This window comes from Eschrichtius robustus, chromosome 13, assembly GCF_028021215.1.
Source record: "Eschrichtius robustus isolate mEscRob2 chromosome 13, mEscRob2.pri, whole genome shotgun sequence".
Classification (NCBI taxonomy): Eukaryota; Metazoa; Chordata; class Mammalia; order Artiodactyla; family Eschrichtiidae; genus Eschrichtius; species Eschrichtius robustus.
In genome coordinates, this window is record NC_090836.1 from 51,297,462 (window position 1) to 51,322,133 (window position 24,672).

Genomic DNA, 24,672 nt, shown 5'->3' on the forward strand with positions numbered 1-24,672 from the left:
ATTAGCTCTAGTAGCTTTCTGGTACCATCTTTAGGATTCTCTATGTATAGTATCATGTCATCTGCAAACAGGGACAGCTTTACTTCTTCTTTTCTGTTTTGGATTCCTTTTATTTCTTTTTCTTCTCTGATTGCTGTGTCTAAAACTTCCAAAACTATATAACAGTATATTTTAATTTGATAACAATTTAAGTACAAATACATCTAAAGTTCTACTTATATTTTCACTCTCCCACCCCATGTTTTATGGGTTTTTTGGTCATATTTTACTTCTTTTTATCTTTCCTATCCCTTAACTAATTATTGTAGTTATTTTTTTTTTTTACCCTTCATACTAGCTTTATAAGTGATTCATCCACTACCTTTTTTAAATGTATTTACCTTTACCAGTGAGATTTATACTTTCATATGTTTTCTTGTTACAAATTAGCACCCTTTCATTTCAGCTAAAGTCACTTTAACATTTCTTATAAGGCTTGTCTAATGGTGATGAAATTTTTCAGCTTTTGCGTGTCTGGAAAACTCTTTATCTCTCCTTTAATTCTGGAGGAAGCTTTGCTGGGGACAGTATTTTTGATTAGCATAATCTCTTTCAGGACTTTGAGTGTATTGTGCCACTCCCTTCTGACCTGCAAAATTTCTGCTGAAAAATGTTGATAATCTTTTGGGGATTCCCTTGTAATTAACAGGGTGTTTTCTTTTGCTGCTCTTAAGATTCTGTCCTTGCCTTTAACTTTTACAGTTTAATTATTACCTAGGTGTGGGTGTCTGGATTCTTCTCACTTAGAACTTTCTGGGCTTCCTGAATGTGAGATGTTTGTTTCTTTCTCTAGGTTAAGAAAGTTTTCAGATATTATTTTATCAAATAAGCTTTCTTCACCTTTCTCTCTCTTCTCATTCTGGGAACCTTACAGTACAAATATTGGTCCTATTCATGTCATCACATAAGTCCCTTAGACTATCTTCACTCTTTTTCCACCATTTCTTTTTTTGTTTTTCTCCTCCAATTTTATGAGTACCACTGCCTTTTCTTCAAGATCACTGATTCCTTCTTTGCTTCATCTAGTCTGCTACTGAACCCCTGATTGAGTTTTTTACTTCAGTTATCATATTCTTCAGTTCTGTATTTTGTTTGGCACTTTCTTATATTTTCTAGCTCTTTGGCGAAATGCACTTGATTTATGCATTGTTTTCCTGATCTCACTGAGCATCTTTATCACACTTATTTTGAACGCTTTATCAGGTAATCACTTATCTCCATTTCATTAAAGTCTTTTTCTGGGATTTTTATCATGTTCTTTCATTTGGAATGTGTTCTTCTGTTTCTTCTATGCATTAGATGAAACAACCACCTCTCCCAGTCTTGAAGGAGTGGTGACAGGTAGGAAATGAAACTTATTGTTTAACTTTGTCCTAGCTTTTGCTTGTCTCTCAAACTTCTGTGATTGTCCAAACAGTCTGCTCTGTTCATAGTGGTTCCCAGTAGTTGACATTGTTCTAAGACCTGTCAGTGTCTCAAAGAGGAGAATCTCGGTCAGCACCTAGATGCAGGCTTATTAGAAACTGAAACCTCAGGCAACAGATTTTAAAATGTGTAAATATACCTCTTTTAGGGGAGACTGGGAGATGGGTATTTTTGTCTGCTCCCTCTGGTCAAGCCCTAGGTGGATAGCCCATTAAGAACTGTTTGTTTGCTACCATCCTGTTAAGCCAATGAATACAATCCCTGCTGGTCCTCAGAGTCAGGCTTATCAAAGGATGTACCCTCTGGGCAGCAGGCACATCAGCTTGGATATCAGATGTGTGCACAAGCTGCTTTGGGGAGATGCTGACAAACTGAAGTGAGACAGAGGGAGAACATGAAGATGGTGACTGCCTGCCTCTCCAGTATCTGGAGAGTATTGCAGTCAGCCCCTAGATGTGTGTTAAATAGAAGCCTGGCCCTCTGGTGGCAGCTCTGAATAAGCCAATAGGTCTCTTTCGTGGAAAGACTGGGTATTTCAATCTGCTGCCTCTGCAGTGGGTCCTGCCTGGGGAAGATACTGGTGGTGAGTCCATGTGAACCCATTAAGAACTCTTTCTTAGTTCATTATGGCCTTGTGGGTCTCATGGACACAAGGCCTGTTGGCTTTCAGAGGTAGATGTTTTGGGGAGCTCTCTCTCAGGTAGAAATCTTAAATGTTGGGGCATGTGGGGTTTAAACCCTTCTCTCCTCAGAGAGAAGCTGGGGATTGTGAGTGTCTTCCCATTGTGTGTTGATGCTTGTGTGTCCCAATTATGTGTCATCAAGAATGGGGTTTATGACAAGATTGTTTCTCATCCTCTCCTATCCATTTTTTTCTCTTTCACCAAATGTGTACAAGTCACTGCTGGTTTCTGGATTTCTTTCAGAGAAAAGAATGTTCCATATGTAGCTGTAGATTTAGTGGGTCCATAGGAGGAGGTAAGTTCAGGAGCTTCCTGTGTCATCACGAAGTGAAACTCTTACTGTTGAGTTTTGGGAGTTGTTTATATATTCTAGACACTAGTCATTTATTGAATATGTGGTTTGAAAATATTTTCTCCAAGTCTGTCATCGGTTTTTTCAATCTTTTCATGATTTTTCACAAAGCAGGTGTTTAAATTTTGATGAGGTCCAAGTTTTAATTATTTTTCTCTTATATTTTAGTATCAAGTCTAAGAACTTTTTGCCTAACTGTAGATCCCAAATATTTTCTCCCACCTTTTTTTTTTCTAAGAGCTTTATAGTTTTGCATTTTACATTTAAGTCCACAATCTTTTTTGAGTTAATTTTTGTATAAGGTGTCAAGTTTAGGTTAAGGTTTTTTGAGTTTTGGCTTTGTTAGTTTATCTGTTTTATTGTTTGCCTATGAATGTACAATTGTCTCAGCACAATTTGTTGAAAGGTAGCTTTATACTTTGGAAAGTTTATTTTGGCTGTTGTGTGGAGGATGGATTATGCTAATGGGATAGAAATAGGGTGACCAGTTAAAAATTTGTTGTTTCATTTGTCTAGGTAACAGATGATTGTGAATTGTACCAGGGTGATAGCAGAGAAAATAAGGCAAAACAGATTCAGGGTGTTTGGAGCTGTAGAGTGAATAGCACTTGTTGATGGATTAGATGTGGCAGTGACAAAGAAAGAGAAATTAGAGATGAGTAAGTTTTTAATGTGAGAAACTGGGTGTATTGTAATTGTATTTACAAAATTAGAGGAAACTGAGGAGGAAGGTTTGAAGGTTTAGGTAGAGGGATCAAAAGTTCTGCTTTGCCCATGTTCTGTTTGAAACACCAATTGGACATCTGAGTGGAGATGTCAAGTAGGTTGTTGGGGTAAGGATCTTGGCATTCGAGGGCAAGATTAGGGCTGAAGCTACTAATTTGAGGAGTCATCAGCATGAATAACATTTCTTAGGGAGAAAATCTAAATAGAGAAGATAAAATCTTTCATCATTGTCTTAGATTAAGAAATTAAGTCTCCTGAAATATTCACAGATGTAGATATCCTGAAAGTGATCGAGTTGGGTTAACTATTAATGTAATTTAGTAAATCTCTAATTCTGTTTAATTATTTATTCTGGGCATGCATCTGTGATTAAATATCTTAATATATTTTATTGTAAGAAATTACTAATTACCTAAATTAAATTATATATCTTAGTAGAATATTGTATGTGCATTATTGCAACCAAAAATATTAGAATCCAGTAAAGCTTCTGCTTACAGTTGTGCATGATGGACACTGCACAACTCAAGGGACTGACATTCACATAGTGGCGTAGGTCAGTGGTGCTCCTTGGATTTGTGCAGTGCCCAACCTGTATGACCACATGAGGCATGTATGAAGCAACTAGTTTTACTGATCCAAAAGCACAAGTTAGAAACAGCAAGGAGCAGAAGAATTGACATCCTGATTTCCATTTCATTTTGTGGTTTCACAGCAAAGAAAAGAAGATGAAATCAAACAAAAGTAATTTTAAGAGAAAATCTGTCACTCTGGTTGAATTTTCTTTTACTTGAAATTCACCCTGTCTATATTCAGTTGAATAGAATGACATTTGATTGAACTGACGGGGAGAGAAAGTGACAAGATACATCCGGATTCAAGCTCTCAAATTTGGTTTATTGTTTAGTGCAGCAACCCCTGAAATTAAATGAACACATATAGGAGATTCATCATAATGCTATCTGTGGAGTCCTGTTATAGGGAGACAGTGCTATTACAAAGTCCTCCCACAGTTAAACTCCCAAGATGCACTTGATATTCTGCAACATAGCACATTGCACTGAAGTGATTCTGGAACTTTTTTTTCCCCATTTTTTTCATTTAAATTAGAAATCTGGTAATTGGATTTTTAAAAGCTCCTTGTGAAGTAATTATCTGTAATACATTCTCAAGTATTCTTTCTTAGTAAACCTGTAAGGGACGCTGAGATATCTCATACCTTCCCTTTCACAACTGCCACATGGTTCTCTTTGAAACTGGTTCCAATAATGAGTCCTTTAAAAGAGAAAATGGGCCATTTTAACTTTTTAAAACTAAATAAGAATCACAAGACAAAAGTGGCCTAATGTTTGGCTAGAGGCGAAATGAGGAGGGTGAAATGAGTTTCACACTATGTTATTACAATGCTACCAGAAGCAATTAAGCCAACAAAATATTTAAGCTTCTGTTAGTGTTTAGAGATGTTGGCAACATGCATCATTAATTGTCATAATGAAATACCACAGGATTCAAAAATATCTAAAATCATCTTTGTAAAAATTAGCATAGAATAAATTAATAAAAAGCATTGAAGGTGAAAATATGACTAATCCTGGTGACTTTTTAGTAATATATTTGGAATGACTGACAATGAAATAGCAATAGATTGTTCGTGTACTCCAGAATAAACAACGTTTAAATTATAACTTGAGTGTGTTTCCTAATGCCTTCAAATTAAAAAAGAAATATTTTCCATGAGAACTCTCCAGCCAAGACTGACAACAGTGATTATTTTTCTGCCAGTTAGCAGCATGGAAATTATGAGGAGCCATTTAAACCCTCAGATTGTTTATCTGTGACATTTTTGATGCATAGTACAAGAGATTTAACTATCAGCCAGAAAACAAACAAAGATTAACATGACATTTGCACTGCAAATCACCATCACGCTCCATTTGCCAGAATCTTTCTTAACAGCTGATACTCAGCATTTCTGAGTTTAGGAACAAGTTAGTCAATCAACGAGAAGCGAACTCAGTTACTACTAAGTGTGCCTAGGTAGTGTATATTAAATTATGCAATGATTCATTTAATAAGCAATGTTTTGGCTGCCTGCTGCATCCCAGACATTGTTGCACAATGCGAATTCAAAGAGGAAAGGACTAGGATTGCAGAAGTTAGTTAGACAGCAAACAAGTAAGCATTATGCAGGAAAGCAGTGGGAGCATGGAGAACAGGTATCTATGCTGGCTTGTGGGGAGTCAGGGGAGACTTGGCCGAGGCACCCACTGTGAAGGAAACTACTTACTTTTTTCCCGTCTTTTATCATTTTACAAAAAAATAGAGGCCTTGAGAATGGATTACAGATAATTACCTCACAATCAACTTAAAAAAGGTCTATGTAAAATGTTTTCAGTTCAAACTACAAGATATCAACTGAAAAAATGTGTAACTGAGATTAACTATTTAATACCACCTACCCTGAATTAAGTCCTTCTTGAGAGTTTTGTTGTAGGAAGACTTTGTTAAAAAATTATTTTACCAGTAGTACTCTTATGATATCTCAATTTTCGTCCACTTAATTTTATGGTGGAAATGTTAATCAACAGAATTTGATAATTTAAACTTACAGATGAGAAAGAGCTGACTGGGAAAGGCTGGGGGAAGATAAAGGGAGAGTCTAGCTTGAGAGACAAAAGAGGTGTTAGGATGAGCAGAGGTTGTTTTAAGAACTACATACAAGGACTTGGGTGTAACAGGATTAGTAGTACAGGCATAGGGGGCGGAAAGAAGTAGGCAGGGGCAAGAAAGTGGAATGCCATTGATGTCTGATACAGAGTATAGGTTTCATATTAGGACAGTGGGGAGCCACTGAAGAATTTAAAGTTGATGTGTTTCAAAATCACATTAGGATTGAAAAAGGTGATGCATATAAGCAAGCGAAGTTTGTCTTGGGAGTAAAACTAGCATGAAGCCACTAGAGGTGACTGAAAACATGGCCCCAATTCTTCATCCTTTCCTGTATCTAACCTTACAACGTGACTTTTCATTAAGAAGTGGAGTCTCTTTCTCCACCACCAGATTAGCTTTGTAACTGGCTTTAGCCATAAAAATGTAGTCAGAGTGAACCTGTACCAGTTCTGCGTGTAAGCCTATCTTACTGTCGCAGAACCTTGCCTCCTCTGCCATGAGAACAAGCCAAACTACCACTTGGAAGTAGCCCAGTTGTTTTAGCTAAGATCATCCTAGACCATCTTACGGCCAGATACCCCCAACACATGGGAGGAAGTCCAGACAGACTCAGCATTGCCTGCCCAAACACAGATCCCCACAGATACAAGTGTGAGCCCAGCCAAGACCAGCAGAACTTCCCAGCTGACCTCTAGACTTGGGAGGGATAATTGAGGGTTACCCTTTTATGCTGCTGTGTTTGGGAGTTATGTATTACACAGCAGTGGGTAATTGACACATCACTCTAACAAATCTTCCCTTGATGCCTTACGAGTAGACACAATAACAGGGAACTTCACTTCCAATTAAAAGTCAAACATAAACCCTTAACGTAGAATGCAAACTATGTGTAGAATTCTTTCTTCTGAAACATACTCAGGCATTACTGAGGTTCCTCATCATTAATATAGACTACCTTCATCAAAATGATAGGCTTCTTTTTGGAGCACTGTATTTTCCCTGCTCTTCATTTCCACATTTTACTTGGAGCCACTTCTCTTTCTCTCGAGTGCTGCTGTATGCAAACACAGTGTTTTGAGGAATTTATCTGAAGATTCTTAAGTTCAGTTACTAAAAATTCAGTTTATTATCACTCCCAGAAGGAGTGATAGAAGGTGAAACTTACATTTTATTCACTGCATCTAACATAGTTCTTGGCACATAGTAGGAACATAAAAATATTTGTCCTAATTATTACTCATCCCTAATAAAACCGTTCTCCACTTTCAAATTTATTTCAAGTCTCTCTGACCCTCCCTAGATTTACAAACATCATTCCTTTTTATTTTACTTGCCCTATGAATTTTCCTATAGCCCCGTGATACACTTTTTCAATGGCATATAAACTAACACCCTACTAGTTACTACTACAGAGGTTAAAATCCTGGCTTTACCACTTGCTATTATGTGACACTGTTGCTTAAACACTCCATGCCCCAGTTTTCTTATTAGAGAATGGTAATATCAATAATACAGGTCTCAGATAAGGTTAAATAATACACTTAAATTGCTTAGAAAGACCTCTTGGTACAGAGTAAGCTCAAGAGATGCTAGCCATTTTTTTTTACGTTGCCTATCTTCATCCAAAGTTGATCCCAACTATTCATTTTCACCTTCCTTTGTCCAAACTGCACTGATGGAAAAGTCACATGTCTCTATGAATTAAATGTCCTATATTGTGACTTTATTGTCTTTTGAGCTCTCAGCATCTAGAAACACCAAGGTTTACTTGAAATATTTTCTACTCTCCTTGGAGATTCCAAACTGAATTTTGTCCCTTGTACACTCAGCAGATGAACCTTATCTACTTAACACCTGTATATGCCATTCCTTCAGCCTAGAGGCTCCTAGCATTATTTTCCTTGGCCTCACATCTAAATTTGTCTCCAGCTTCATCCATCTTTTTTCTTTTTCTTTTCTTTTTTTTTACTTATCTGACAAAAGAAACATTATTCCTCTCACACTAACCCTTCTGCTTAACATTCCCAACTCCACCTGTTTCTCCTTCCTCCAGGATATTAATCCATTCCTCCCTTTATCAGTTTCTCCTTCCCTACTGCCTCCTTGCAGTATAAACCTATAAACCTTTCTGGCCTATAAACCATTCTGGCTTCTCCCATAAGAAAAAATATTTTCACTTAATCTTCCACTAAGGTTACTCTTTTACCTTCCTTACGGCCACTTAATTCCAGGAAAAAAAAATGATTTAAATGTAATGTCACTACATCTTCCTCTTCTATTTATCATTTGTACCAGCCAGCCCCAAAACCTTCCACATCACATATAATTTTATTATTTTCTACCAACTTGATTTTACACCACTGCAGAACAAATGGAACTTGGACATCTTTCACAATGAAAGAACCACCATTGAGTAAATACTATGTACAAGATAATGTGCTGAGCACTTTACATGTATTAACTCATTGAATCTTCACAACAAATCCTGTGAGGTAGATATCTTCATTTCATGAATAAGGATACTGAGACTTAGTTAATTTCTCTCTCATTTATCTATTTATGATCTTGGAGTTATTAACTTCCTAAGTCTAAGTAGCCCAGGGACAAGCTGACACTCACCCATGTGCTAATCAACTTCAATGATTGCTTTCCGACTCCTGGGCTAACTACTGACACTGCTCTGTTGAAGGTTATCAAAGAACTAAACACCTCTTGCCTCTTCACTGTTCACATCCCCTTAGAATTTCTATGGGATTTGATCCTGCTTATTCCGCATACATTTTATCTTTCTTTCCATCTAGATAGGAACACCCCTACTTTCAACTTTCCTTTATATTTTCACTCCTAGGTTCTTAACACACCTCTCATCCTCTCCCTCCCTCCCTCCCTTATGGTATACATGAACATAATCTAATTTCTTCCATATTAAGAAAAATACACTCTTTCAATTCTGCCTCCCCTGCATAACCACTACCCTACTTTCCCTTTTTATTCCCCTGTGAAATAGAAGTCTACATGTGCTATTTTCCACTTTCACATCTCTCATTCACTCTCCAGCCCACTGAAATCTCAACTCTACCATAAGCACTTCACTAAAACTGCTCTTTCCAAGACCAACATTCTCTAATTACAAATCCAATAAAGCCTGTTCAGTTCTTATCTAACATGACCTTTCTGAATGTTTCCTTGGCACTATAAAATCATTAGGCTTAAAAAATGAACTCATTGTCTCCACCTGCCACTCAACTTGCTTTTCCTTCGGAGTTTTCTAATATTTAACTAAATCTCAATTATCCCATTTTAGTAGGCTCAGGGCTTTGAGTTCTCTTCCACATCTCCCTTATACTCATCCAATCATCCCACCCAACTTCTCATTTCTACCTTGGCAAAACCCTTCATTAGTGGTTCTTAACCCAGAATGCACATTAAATCACCTAAGGAGATTTTTTAAAAATACTTGTTCCCAGACTCTAATCCTAAACCAATTAAGAGAATCTCAGAGAGTAGGGTTGGGCGTGGGTAATTTTTAGATCTTCAAGTAATTTAAATTACAACCAGGATTGATATCTAATTTTTTCACATTCTCCTCAGTGTAATAGTCCAAGCTCAGGCCCTCATTAACTTTACCTGGATTATGTTAGTCCCCTCTAACTTCTCTTCAGGCCCACAGTCTCTCTTCTTTAAGACTTCCCATCACATTTTTGCTGAAACCTGTGAAACAAAACTTTGTAGTGCCCTGCTCACATAACTTCTAGAATAAAGTTCAATCACTTTGTATAACAGATAAAACCTTCCAGAAAAATGTTTGACATAGTGCATAACATTTATTAATTTGAAATATAATGAAGATTTAAAAAAATCAAAACAAATATGAAACACTTATGTCTTCTGGGTACTTACTTTTCATTGGTTAGCAGCATGCCCTGCAAATGTAGGGCATTAAAAAAAATTCCATTGAATAGATTTTAAAGGCCATTTTGAAGGCTAAACTTCAGCTAACATTTGATCTCACCGTATATGCTTGTGCCTAGTAGGAATAAGTCAATTAGATGCCAGATAATTGTGAGGTCTACACTACTTTTCAGTATCACACAATGCAATGAATAAAATCTGCTACCTCTACTCTTTTTTCAAAATATTATATATATAAAACAAAAGAGAAGGAAAGGAAGGAAGGGAAAGATGGAAGGAAAGGAGGGTAAGGAAGAAAGGAAGAAAACAAGAAAGGAGAGGAAGGCAGGTATGAAGGCAGACAGGCAGACAGTCAAACCCTTACCTTAATAAAAATAGTAATGCTCTACTATGAGTTCTCTATGTGGGTAAGAGGAACAGGAGATACCCAATATGTGTCTCCGCAACTTTTCAGCTTCTCTGTGTCTTCCATCATTCTAATTCTCTCCACTTAAGTGGGTCAAAATGAGAAAGGGCTCCATGATGAAAAATACTACTTGATATTTTCACATATGTTGCTCTTTCAGATGGATATATGATCATGAATTGAGAAAATGATCAAAATTTTTAAAAGATCATGTCCCACTTAATCATCGTGCTATTAGCCATTGTGTATTATCAAAAGTCACAACCCACCTGTATAGCATTGTGTAGTAGCACAGGCCTTGCTGAGGGAAATAAAGAACAGGACCAAACTCCCTTTTTAATTCAACCATAGATGCAGATTCTCAGACCTCTTCCTATCCATTAATGCCAATTCCAAATTTGAAATCTTATATGGTACTGTCTGATGTTAAAACTGGAAGTTTCCATTGTGTTAAGGCAACAAGAATGTATAAAAATAAAATAAAGCTATAGGATGTTTTTCCATGAATAGAGAACTTCACAAAAGTCATCACAAATCAGCCACTCATTGACCAATAGACTCTCATAATCTATTCTATGTTATGACATACTGTAGTAGGTGTTTACCAAATTAATTAAAAAGAATAAGATCGTATACACACACACACATAAACACACCCAAAGTGCATGTGAAACTACTGAAATCTGAATAAGGTCTGTATTTGAGTGGATAGTGTTGTACCAATGTCCATTTCTTGGTTTTGTAAGATGTTATCACTGGGCGATAATGGGGAAAAGGATACACAGAAGTCCTCTGAGCTATTTTCATAACTTATTGGAAATCTTAAATTACTTCAAAATAAAAGCTATTTAAAGTAATTTTTAAAGGCTAAATCATAGCCATATTTTATGTTTTAATTAACATTTCCATATACGGTTGACCTTTGAACAACGCTGGGGTCAGGGGAGTTAACCCTCCATGCAGTCGAAAATCTGTGTATAACTTACAGTCCATCCTCCCTCTATGCGGTTCCTCCATACCCAAGGTTCTGCATCCCTGGAACCAACCTCAGATTGTTTAGTACTGTAGTACTTAATGTTGAAAAAAATCCATGTATAAGTAGACCTGTGCAGTTCAAACCTACGTTGTTCAAGGGCCAACTGTACAATGAATTTCAAAGGATAAACAGTCATTATTTTCAACAATTTTTATAATAAAGTGATTTTTGTATATTGCTAGCAAAATTTTGTCATAGTCAAGATGTGAGCAAGTGGCACAAGTGTAGATACATCTATTTCAATTGTTTCTTAGCAAAGAAGCAAGTCAAATATCGGAACCTTGTGTAAATGGCAAGATTTGCCATGGATTTTTATAAAAAGAAAATTGAAGAATTTATGTCAGCTTCCCCATAAACTCAGAGGTTTTCCTAGACAGTAACTGAAGTGCTTTTAAGAAAAAACACTGGAAAACAGATTCTCTGAATGTAACTCATGAAAAAGAGTCCATTTTATATTCCAATTTTATTCACCTTTTCTGAAGAGTCACAACATTAATCTACTGGGGATAATCTAGTTAATATATTTGAAATTCCATTTATTTTTTTCTATTGATATGCATGTATTACACTTGAATATAATACAGAATTTCCAGTGTTGTTTTAAGGGACATAGTTTAAAAAATGAGAGGCATGATCTATAATTTCAAACCTAGGACAAATTCATAATTTCCAAAATAATATAGTTTTCTACTTTGTTCCAAAGAAATTAATGATATTATTACTGATGCAGAAACTCCAGCACAACTGTTACTCTTTTCTTTATGAGTTCAGACAGTCTTGAACCATTGCAAAATTCACTCAGAGCCATCTAGTTGTATATGCATAATTAAAATGGAAGGAGAAAGTCATTCCATTCCATGGACTTATGGGGCAGTATACTTTACTTTAGTTCAATATCAAAAGCATACTTTACAAATTTAATGTTTAACAAATTTTACGCTTTTAGTCATTCTGCCGAGAAAAGATTCTGGGTAATGTATTGGTCTTTGAAAGTTGTTACCAACTTAGCCTGGAGAGCTTTGGTTTGTATGTCAGCCTCCATCATGGAAATCAACATATACCTAATTGGCCATGTCAGTGAGTTTTAAAAAACAAAAGATGTCCACACCTTCTCTAACATAATGGAACTTCTAATAGGACAATTTCTGAAGTATCTTCCTATTAGTCTAAGATGAGTAAAACACAGAAGCTCCTCCCTCTTTACATCCCTTCAAACTATACATTTACACAATATCCAGAATGGTTATGCAATTTCCATTCTTCTCTCCCTCCGCATCACAAATGAAACAAAGCAGATGTAGTATAAAATTATACATTCTGCGAGTAACTTAGAAAAAAAAGTACATACATGTTTAAGGCCTTGAAATATTTATAAGATTTTCCTGTAGAACTGAAAACCACAAATGTTAAAAGTGCTACGAAAACGTGGACAAAGACTGACTAAAGAAATTGTTTGAATGGGACAACGGTAAGCAAATATTTATAAAATTGAGACCAAGGAAAAGAACAATTTATTCTACCAACAGACTGAATAAACAGATAGGCATTCAAACAGTCATTGGGATAGAGCAAGAGACAGCCTTTTTAAAATGAGATAGAAAGGACAGTTTAAAAAAATACTAGAAGAAATCTAAGTTGAATAACTTTCAAGCTAAGAAATCAAAACCCACATGCATCCCTGGCAATTTTTTGAAACTGAAGGTTACCTAAATACTTGACTGCTCACTGCTAATTTCTGTGAAGGGAAAAAGTAAAGATAAAAATGAAAGAAAAAGCCCACTTTAAAAAAAAAAAAAAAAAACTGAAAGGGAGAGTACTCTAGAGGTACCAAACAGGAGTATATAATGAAAATGGTAATTCAGTTCTAACTACTACCTATTTAACTGACAGAGAGCTGCAGCAGTGTGTTAGCCTTGGGGAAACATGTCAGCTTGTCTATACATTCTTATATGATTGATGTATTCAGATAACTATTACTTGCCAACAATAATTATTATCAATGGATATATATTTCCATTCCTTTAACAAAAGCAACTTTAAGATGTTGAAACATGTAGGCTTTCAGAGCTCCAAGATTAGGATACAAATAAATTGTCTCAGTCTACACCATGCCAGAGGAGAAGTTCGCAAAGGAAAAGTCACTGAAGCCATGTGCAGTCCTAGCCACTGAACACAGGACTCAGGAACAGGTCCAAGACAGAAGGCCAGTGCACTTGGGAGACTTTCAGAAACAAGAAAAGCAGTCACATTTGGAGCCAAGAGCCCAAAAGGTAAGTGTCTCTGGCACCATCCGGAAACGCTAACTCTTCAGATAGTAACTTCAAATCCTTTTTGCAAGTGTAATTATACAAGTTGAACACAGTTCAAATCTGATGAAATCTTCATGATAGAGAAGTTCATGTCGGACTTTTGAAAAGTCTTGATTCCAAGAAGAAGCTGATTACAAGCCATGAAATCCCCTGGAAATAATAGACTCCAGAGTGCCTCTTGTGAGCTGTATAAAAATTTTCCTTCAAGATCACCTCATGAGTTATGTTTCTATGCTGATGTTCAATGTAATCAGCCTTGAGGATCACTTGATTTATCCTTTGTTAATGGGTGACCTGCAAAAGAAGAAGAAAATAGAATCATTTCATAACAGCCATCATCTTAAAACTCTACACAATTAAGTATTAGAAATGAATATGTAACTCAAAATGCTGGTATTTGCTGTATCAAATAAATTATTGAATTTTAAAGGACTACCATATTTAGGTATTTATAGCTTATTATAATAATTATTTTCTCTATTATTTCATAATACTTTTAGAGCCCCTTGCACTATTATCCAAATTACTCCAACGGTGACCAGGAAGATCTTAACTGGTGATCTTTGCCCTTTCAGATCTGAAGAATGATTCTGGAATCCCTGTTCTTTGCACAGGCTTGGTGGACATAATAACCCAGAGATCATACACATCATGCCAGGTGTCAGTGAAGAAAGGCCTTTGGCCTCAGGAATACAATCAGACCCTATCTTCAAGAAAGCCCTTGAGATCTGGTTCCATAAAATCCATTCTTGAAGTAGTTTAAAAGTTGAGTGCTTATTTGACTCAACTGTATTTCAGAAAATTAGCTATTCATAAGGCAAAAAAAACCCTATTATTTTGAGAGAAAAACAATTAATGATAGTACAATCCTTTACCAAATTTTAAAGGTGCCCAAATTTCTCATGAAATTGATTAGAGCAGTATTCTTGATGCTATTATAAATTACTGAGGCAGATTCACACTGGATTTTCACACCTACTCAATTCCAGAGAATGTTTGTATGCAGGAAAAAGGAATAATAGCTAGCTAGCTAGAATACCTGATACATACACAGATATCTCTATATGCATATGGAAGGAAGATGATATAGAGAGACAGATTTCTGCTGTGTCAATGAATTTCTAGTTACGCTCTTAATATCATAGTACTTAGAGTTGCCTAACAGTTCTTTTGCAGCAATGGTGAGTAACAAAAGGTGAGTTTTTAAAAACTATTGTGGATACTTTGGTTTTATTTCATTAAATGACATAGTTACTTGTCTTTTCATGAAACATTTGCCAGAAGACTGGTTTTTGTTTGTGTTGTTTATTGTTGTTCGGTCAACTCTGAAAAATAGGAACATTAAACAAAATAAGAAAGCCAGCTCTAGACTTTGCTCTGCCATAGCTGGTCTCCAAAGGAAGGTGTAAAATTCAAACAAACAGGTAGGTTCTGCATGGAGGCAGGCTTCATATCTGTGTCTCGTTGGTCAGCTACCCTCCCCAAAGAAGGAACTTCTGTCTGTGTATTTGTAGCTGCTTATACCCATGCACAGAGAAACTATGGAAGGAATGGAACTGTGGGTGGGAAGACACAGATGTGAAGGGTCTGCTGGCCTCTAGAGATTCTGGGAGCGGGGGATATCTTCAATAGGGAAGCAATTTCATTATCAATTTGTCTGCCATTCAATGGTCATTTTATGCAAGTTGTGAGAAGGGCTCCCAGCCTGGGAGTCAGTGTAAGAAGAAGGTGGTGAGGAAATGTGAAGAGTGTTATGGACATGATGTTACAGGTTGCTGATGCAGATGGCTGATCACTGTGAAAAACACAGAAATGTTACTTTTGTGATACACTTTATTGACAAACATTGATTTAACACAATCTGATTTCCACCGGCTGAGAAAATTCACCTGCCTTTTCTGAAAATTCTCTTAGTAGGAATCATTATGAAACATAATATGGGGACCAGTGCTTGAAATGACAGGAAAAAAAGAGGAAGAGAACAACTGGTTTAGCCTCAGGAGAGGTTCAACACAGGCAACTGGAGGGGGACACACTGCAATGACATCAGGAAAGCAAGCGACACGTCCTCTTGAGCCACTGCAAGCCCAGGTTCTAAGTAATCTATTGGTGGGTATGGCGGACGCATTCTTACGTCTTCATTCCAAGGTAAGTATTTCATCCTGCTGGTTTATATAAAGCTGAGGAGGGATTCTCTCAACCATTTATATATTTAAAGCTTTATTTTCACATAATTTTAAAAATAGACATCAAATTGACAGTATAATACCAAAGGTTTATATATCTGTAATAAATCTTTCTTCCATGTCAGTAGAGGAAACATGTAAGTATACACAAACATATAACTATACAATCCATATGCTCAAGAATATCATAAATACACATTTTTATCATGCTGTGTTTCTATCAGCTAAACTAATGGCTAGAAAACCAAACTTTAAACATGATTTAAAGAAGTGATCGTCTAAATAAGCATGGATTGAAACATAATGAAAGCTTTTCCTTATTCTCCAATTTCATGCACTATTTCCTTGTTTCCTAGTTTATTAATCCTAAAAATATCCACATTTTATGAGATGAAGAGTAACAGACAACTTGTTTTCAGTATGATTTTTGTAAATCATTTGATTTTGATCAGAGGACTGTTGTGGTTCAGCACACAGAGCTCTGGATTTACGTCAGTGTGGCAATAATACTAATCACACTGGCTGTGTCATACAACCTCTGGGCCCTACAGCTTTCCATGTGTAAAATGGGGATAATCTTGTTAGCCTCACAGCGTTGCTATGAGGATCGAATTATTATACTTATGAAAACCTAGCTTTGCCAACTATGAAGTACTATAAAAATGAACGTTTTAGAGTTGGGATCAGTTTTTTTCAATGCATAAATGTTTAACAAGAAAACCACTAAAAGTAGAATGAGAGGATCCCACTAACAAACAGACATTCACTCAAGTTAGAGGACTACACTTAAGGAATTCAAACAAAGGCTAAGTCGTAATTTGCCCTTTTCAACGAAGTATAAATATGAACATATATCAGCACTCGCCCTGACAACTTCCAGATTTGTACCAAATGAAATGGCAAAGCCAAAGATTTAAAAACATGTAGATGATTCTGAATACAGGTACATTGTCACCAATTTTCATCACCTAATATGCAAGGTCCAAATAACACTTTAAAATTATTGTCTAAAATTCAGTACAAAAAACGCTTTTATGATTTATATGCTCATTAAGTCCAAGTGAATCATGTTTAAATTATGACATGCTAATGGAGGAAAAATGATTGCCATTTTACCCTTTATAGATGATAAACTGGAACTTCCTCATATGAAAGAGTTGCTTAAACAATACTTATACAATCCAACATTTAAAAAATTTGCTATCATTTAAAAGTAAGCTTTTAGTACATCAAATTAAGCACTGCCTTATTTTTAGAACTTAAATATTACTCTCTTTTCACTCAAGCCCATCTTTTGGAAGAGGCCAACTAGTAAAAGTTTTACCTTCAAGGGAGGCTTTCCAGCGAGTTTTCAGTGACTTAAAAGCAGGAGGTTGCAATAAAATCACTTTTACAGGATAGGAAAGAGCATTTGCTACCATGAATTCACTGTCTTCTGGTTCTGAGGGTAATAGATGTAAAATACTGCATGAGGGAGAGAAATGGTCCTACAATCATTACGGTTATGCCTTGAGCTTCATACGCTATAATCACTATCCCAGTAAATTTGCCTTTCCAAAGGCAGTATTTTACACAGCTGTTCTTTTTCATGCAAATTTTATTTGTGTGTGCTGCACACCAGCCAATTCGGTAAGCGAAACTACTTGGCTGCTGAACGCATGCAATAATAAATTATTATTACTATTACTGTTATTATTATCAATACTATTTCTAGTCACAAGCACAAAGCTATCTTGGTAATGAGCCGCCAGGTTGAAGAAGCTAATCTGGTAACAAAAAGCACTGATTCTTTAAGATGAGAGCATCCATTTATTTCTTCAGTCCAACTAACCTACTACAGGGCTCTGATTAGATTTCTCAATAATTTATGCTAACATCATGTCTTTTTACGTCTGTTCACCGATTTAAATTGAGAAACTAAAACCAGGTAAATGGCATATAAGATGCTACATTTAAAATGAAGTGAAGTCAACTGTTTTAATACTGTCTGTCTTCATTTTGTATTTTGACCATTATGTTATATATATCCTCTGCCCATCTTCAAGGTAAGATAAATTAGAAAGTCTAAAGAAGGAAAAAAATTAAAGACTCTATTCTGTCCCCAAGTGCAAAAGATGCTTTTATAAAGTTCTTAAAATCATTCTATTCATGGAGCCTATAGTTCTTTTGCCCTGTTCAAATCATGCTGACTAGGTTACCAATGGGAGACAACACACTATGGTAAGAGGCATAATGACAAATAGTGTGGGCTCTGCACACAGGCTGCCTGGGTTCAAATCTCTGCCTTATCAATCAATCACTTTCTAACACTGTGAGGTTGATAAATTATGTAAAACCCCTGAGCCTTCGTCTCCCCATGTGAAATATAAAAATGGTATTATCAGCCCTCATATGTTTGCTATTGTGATTAAATCAGATAATCCCTGCAAAGTATCTGTCCAGGCAAATGCTTTTTAAATATTAACAGGTGGTAGCAGTAGTAATTCCCAAATAAGACTCAAAAGGTGATGCATAGGATACCTATGGGAGGGGGCATTATTACTTCTTGTTTCTCTATAAACATTGATTTAATTAGTAAATTTGCTGTGTCTTATAGTAACTAAATTTGTAATTATTCATTTCATGTGCTGTTAATCAAAGTCATATATCAAGATGGAAGCACTATTGTTTCAGCTGGCTTTGGGAGAGAGACTGTCTTTTCAGACAAGGTGATAGAGAGTATGTAATGGTTAAAAAGGTTATACTTTGAAGCCAGGCTGTCTAGGTTCAGTGCTTAGTTCTGCTGATAACTCAGCATGTGACCTTGAGTAAAACAGCTATAATATTAGTACCTAAATCATATGGTTGTATGAGCTGAGGAAAAAATAAGTTAATTGGTCAAATGCTTAGAACTAATATTCTAAGGCACATAATAAGCATTATGTAAGTGGTAACATTATTCAGATATGGGTACATTTCTAGGCACCTGAATGCATTGAATTCCTACATTTGCCCTCGATTATTTCTGAGCATACATTACTAGTTTTTACAGGCAATTGCATTATTTGTTTTTCTAGTGGACCAGCTGCCATCAGACTCTACATGCAGGAAAAATATTTAGGAAATTAGTACTACACTTTAACCACCTAGGGTAAAAATAAATGTGGTATAATTATGCCAAACAAAATGCAGATTTGTAAATTTCCTTATTCATTATTGATGCTTCCTTTGATGTATTTGGGTTCTATCCCGTATCCCAGATTTTTAATTTCAGTTGTTCACTTTGCCAGTCTACATAAATTTGTGAAATCGCTGCCAAATCTCCACAGTATCAGTGTAAATCTTATCATATTAGCTTAATTTACAAAATAGTCTTATTTTTTCCAGTGTGGTCATTAAAATCTTTTTATGAGGAACTATCGAACAATATTTATATTCCTTTGAATATGAGTCACATACACACAAGAATAGAAGAGACAATGCATTATGAACGTAAGTCAATTTCATTAAAAAAATTTTTTTTTCACTAAAATACCCATGTTATTAGAGAAACAAACATTTATCTTTAGACTGATGGACATTCTTTAAATAATTGGAAGGCAAGGAATATGTGGCAGTATTTCTGAAAGGAGGCAGCAGGTTAAAATGCAGTGCATGTCGGATTTTTATAATACAGCTGCTTAACATCATAGATAGGCATCATTTCAAACTAATATTCCAATAATAAATTTAACTTATTCTATATAGGTAAAAAGGAAGACTAGAATACCCTCATGCTAAATGCTGATTTTTTGAATTAGTTAATTAATTTCTTTATTAATGTATAATTGACATACATTGTATTAGTTTCAGGTATATAACATAAGGCACTCTACCATTTAAAATCTTTCTGAGTCAGTAAATGGATTCTTAAAGCAATCCCGTTTCTTTAAACCACTAAATGCTGATTTGAATGAACTTTTCCTTGCTTGGAAAATAATTGCTGCTTCACTGCAAATGTATTTTTTTAGTGTAGCTCTTACAAGTACATGAATTAACTTCTTGCTTCACTTTTTGTGTACTAAATGTGCAATTAAAACATCATTACTCTGCAGTAGCAGGTTTTCTCATTTAAGCTGGAGAAAAGCTGCCATTGAGTTGGTCGTAACTGTACATGAATGCACTTGTGCTTTCTTAAAGCACCTTATGCAATGAGGTATTATGAAATGGAAGACTCCTATTGGTCTGAAATAATCATTTAATAGCAAGCTTTTAAGTATAGACGAGGCAGTGTAAGGCAATGACATATGAATCACCTTCATAAACATACACACCTATGTAAAAAATTAAGCCTCTATTTTACTTTCATGCTGGTGAAAGTGACTCTTATAAGCCCTGAAAACTACTGCATTTTCATACTGCAGTTTAATTTTCCTTCCTAAGAATGGCTGGTGCTGTGGCTTGGCCTCCACATTTAACATTTGGGGCACCAAAGCCAATCTGTTTAATATTTCGGCTGGGGTCAATATTGCCACTAACTGACCTTGTTATCTGTTCTATGAATTCTCAAAAAATTTATCTCAAAATATTTAACAGGCTTGGGTGATTGGGAATAGTCATTTCAAACAACAGAGCATTTCTGTAGTTAACTGATTCTATTCTGTGACATCTTACAGAAAAACCCAAACTTTTTTGCCAGCCCAATATTTAGGTGTACCTCAGTGTGGGTCCCGGTGTGGAAGTGGAAAATGGCATAGAGTCTTCCTAGACTTCTGGGAAAAAAAACAGAGCACCAGACTGACTGAGAAGAGGTGGGCTTGTTTTGATAAGAGTTTATAACAGTGTTACAACCTTCTGGTTTTAGAACTTTGGACAAGTCACTTAAAAATCTCTCAATCTCCCTGGTTCGTTCATACCTGTCAAACAAGCTGGCTAGACTTAGTGAGTTTCTAATTCCCTTCTATCCCCAAGGATAATAAGGACTAATTCAAAATGGTATAAAATCTTATCCCGATTGCTTTATTATTTACTTGATTACCTGATTACCTTATTTATTACCTAAATTCATTGGTGGTATAACCACTGTATAGACTTCATTTTTCTAAAAAGCCTATATTAGAATGCAGGGCTAGTGAGCTTTTACCACAAATACATCTGTCAGTGGCTTTCAGCTTCCTGTGCTGTGCAAATGAAGATCTCGACTAGAAATGAATCCTTGGAACAGATGGACTTGCACCATTTCTTGGAACTTTGAAAGCTGTACAGTGTGCCTGCCATGAACTCTTCTATGTGACTCATGAAAACAGATGACTGCATTGCCATTTATGCACATTCATCCACTCAGAGGCAGATCAACTGATTCTCTCTGGATGACGTTAACTGTTAGCATTCCCTGACTTCTCTTTGGGTAGTTAGTTAATAAATTCCTTTGGGACATTAAGAAAATTTAAGACTTTCCTACTTCTCCTGGCTTTCTACCATATATACCTTCCATTTACTCCAGGTGGAAAAACAACAAAAATTTAGATAATTTTGAAAGACAACAGTATAATGGTATTACACTGTTTAAAGAAACACCATAAAGTCCTTAAAATGGGAAAGCAATTATTTTGAATGCTTTTTGAGGAAAGCTGAATAGATTTTTACAGATATTATTCCATATACCAGCGAGTTCACACATTTTTAGAGACAGTTGAAACTTTGAACTCAATTGGAAGGCACTTTTCCTGCTAAATTTGATAGTAGGTTCATTTCTTTAGACTCACCTCTCATTTGTAAAGAAGTAATTTGAATTGATGATAGTTTTTAATCCAATTTCTGTCATAAAGACTTACTTTAAAAGTTTATATCTGGTCAAGTATCACAGTCAAGAATTTCAGCCTCACTGCATATAAGGGCTAACAGAAGTAAGCAATAAAAATTGTGTTTATAAGGTGAATTTAAGATAAGTGGAGTTTGGGAGGAAGGATTGAAACTTTGAAGAAATTTGTCTTAGTAGCCTAGGAATTACTAAGAGAGCAACATTTTCTCTTAGCTTCCTGGTTGGTTTGAGTTATAAATACAAACAACTTTTCCTTGAGACAGCTGTCTGCATAAAGAATATGTTGCTGTCATTCTGAAAAGAACTTGGTGCAACTTGTGGAAGAACGAGGCTAGTACCATGCCTGAAGTAGCACAAACTCTCTCCTTTCCATCCCTATCTTCTGCCATAAAATTAAGTTTAGAGATGACCAATCTATATGTGGTACATTTTTGGGAAAAAATGTTTCTCTAAGTTAAAAAAACTAGAATCCATTTTCTGAAGGATAGGGCAGCATAGGCAGTGATGTTTACTATGTTGGGGGTGTTTGCTTTTTTCTTTTTCTATTTCCCAGATATATTTCTCCCTTTTAAAAAAATAGTCATAATCCATTAATCTCAAATTCCCAAAGTTGATCAAAATATGAATCTTTAAATCTAGCCAATTCTAATTACTTAGATGCTGTTATGACATAGCTTATTCAATTAAGGGGCAATTTAAATATAGAAAGAATGAACCATTAGGTAAGAACACAATCTTCATTTGGTTTATGGAGATTAGGTGAAAGTTTGATGGTTCAGTGCTTTTCATGCTAATTTCCAAACTAATAGGTCGAACATTGACAGAGGTCCACTTATACTCAGGATTTTGTTTTACCCATTTCATGTTCTTGGGAAAACAATATGTTAGCTGCAAGGTCATTTTAGATGACAATATTAGGTTCACCAATGATGACATATTGGCTATTTGTGGCCAGTTTCTTGGCCTCCTATCAAAGAATGATGCTTCCCTATCCCTTTCTTATAAAAAAAAATTCAGTGTCTTCTTTACTGACCACTGAAGCAGTTCTTTACCTTTGATCCCTAAAGCTGTATCAAGTTCATCTTTTCCCTGAAATCAGGGGCACCTGGAATGCTAATGGTAATTATAAGAAAGAATAGGTTACAGTTAATCCTGCAACACGATGTACACACCTGCTGCTCTGTGAGAAATAAACCGAGACGAGAGCTCATTTCTGGAGTTGTTTTGAATCTTTACTCCTCAACGAAACTTCTGTCCCTTCCTTAGAATGCCACCAACGCTAGGATTTGCCACACTAGTGCTCCAACATGGAGCCAGAATATTAGTGTGGAAAAATCAAAAACTGTCATCAGGCACAGCAGAAACCTTCTCTTTCTGCTTCTCCATTCAAACTTGAAGAGTTTTACACATTTGCTTAAGAAACAAACACATGTCAGGTACTCCACTGTTCAAAAGATTATTACAGGAAGCAAACCTGGGCAAAAGGGAATATTTCAACAAGCAGAAAGGGACAGCAAGACAATAACTTCCTTTACCTCCAGAAAAGCCCACAATGGGGACAGTTTTGCACCTCTCCTAGAGGATTATAAACTCTTAGAACATATTTTCTTTTTTAATTTCAGAGAAACACATACCCATAAACGGTACCTAAAATAAACAGCTTTTACGAGAAATTGATATAAGGATAGTAAACATTTCTCATGACTATTTTGGGAAGCATTCTGCACAAATGTAAGAAAAGAATTCGTTTAAAATCAAGGAAGAAAGTATATAGAAATCAACAGACAACCACTTTAACATAAAAGGGTAAAAGAATTGTAGAAACATTATGTAGTAATATTCAATTAGAATTCAGACTTAATATTTGCAAGCTTAACCATTCATAGTTTGCCTGAACATCTATGTATTTAGTAGTTTGTAATTTGCTGAAGCATGACCCTGAATCATACATATTTTAATGCTGATAAATGAGGCCAAGTCATTTAACCAATGTGTGGGTCTAGCCACCCATGGGCATTCACTTCTAAAGCCAGCTTTGTTCTCTACTCATCAACTGTGTAATCCTCAGTATCAGTCTGAATGGGATTCATGCTATTTTTCAGTTGTAATTTATGACATTTTGTAGATAGATAGACTTTCAAAAGTTTTCTTTATAATCTGTCTTTCCCAAAGTACTCCAAATGTATAAAACATGTACTATTTGATTTTCAAATATTTAAATAATTTAATATTGGAGAGTACAACATGAAAAATAATAAATCATATGAGGGAATGGCTAGTAATTAGGATCAGATAACAGAAGGTTTTGGTAAGATGAATCAAAAGTAAAGTAAAACATTTCCTACATAAGTTTGAGAGCTCAGGATAGTTAAAATTAATAGCAGAAAATAGACTAATCATGTCATAATATAAAAAGATATTTTCCAATTTTGAAAAAAACTTGAGTCTTTGAGCAATAAGAACAGATCCCTCTTCCCCATCATTGTTAATCTTGGCCTCTCTCTACCTAAGCAGAAAATGTAAGACTAAAATGGTTGAGGAAGAACAGAACTTTTGGGTTCTGGTCACATTTACTTGACTTTATCCAAATATATCAGGGCCAACATAGTCATGAAGTGGATCAGTGTCATGACTTGCCATGGTCACATGTGACTGAAGACAAAGGATGAAGCTGGAGAAAATTTAGAGGAGCTTCATATTTTTTAGAAAAAGCAAGGAACAGATGGATAAATATACCACTTAATATATCCAGGCCTCCATTTTCTTCACATTGTTCAAAGACATGGAAAGCCTTTCAGGAATGTTAATTTCACTTCTCCCCATTGAATATTTTGAACAATGATAGCAATTTTCTCCAGATGTTTTCTCTCTCATCAGTTTCTAGATCCTAGTCATCTTTTTATTCAGTTCCCCACTCTCTGTCTCACTGTCACTACTTTAATTGAGGTCTTTATTCCATCTGGTTTGTAGAGTTGGAATAACCTCCCAATTTGTCTCCCTGATTTGTCTTGTCCTTCGCAGTGTCTGCTCCTCCTCTTTGCTAACATCATTCCTGAAAAGTCTATAAAGATGTCCTATCATAGAAGGAAATCTAAATTCTTGTTGGTAATACAGAAGGTCCTTTATGATAAGACCTCAACCCACCCAAC

General features: G+C 35.7%; 1 protein-coding gene across 10 annotated transcripts in view; it reads right to left on the reverse strand.

The window, feature by feature from the left end:
• Window positions 1-11,697: 11,697 nt before the first annotated feature.
• TAFA2 (TAFA chemokine like family member 2) overlaps window positions 11,698-24,672 on the reverse strand; it is a 537,069-nt gene continuing 524,094 nt past the window's right edge. For all 10 annotated transcript variants that reach the window (XM_068561746.1, XM_068561749.1, XM_068561747.1 and 7 more), the window contains one exon: window positions 11,698-13,852. In XM_068561746.1, coding sequence (XP_068417847.1) covers window positions 13,841-13,852 — 12 coding nt within the window. In that variant the 3' untranslated portion in view covers window positions 11,698-13,840. The remainder of the gene's footprint in view (window positions 13,853-24,672) is intronic.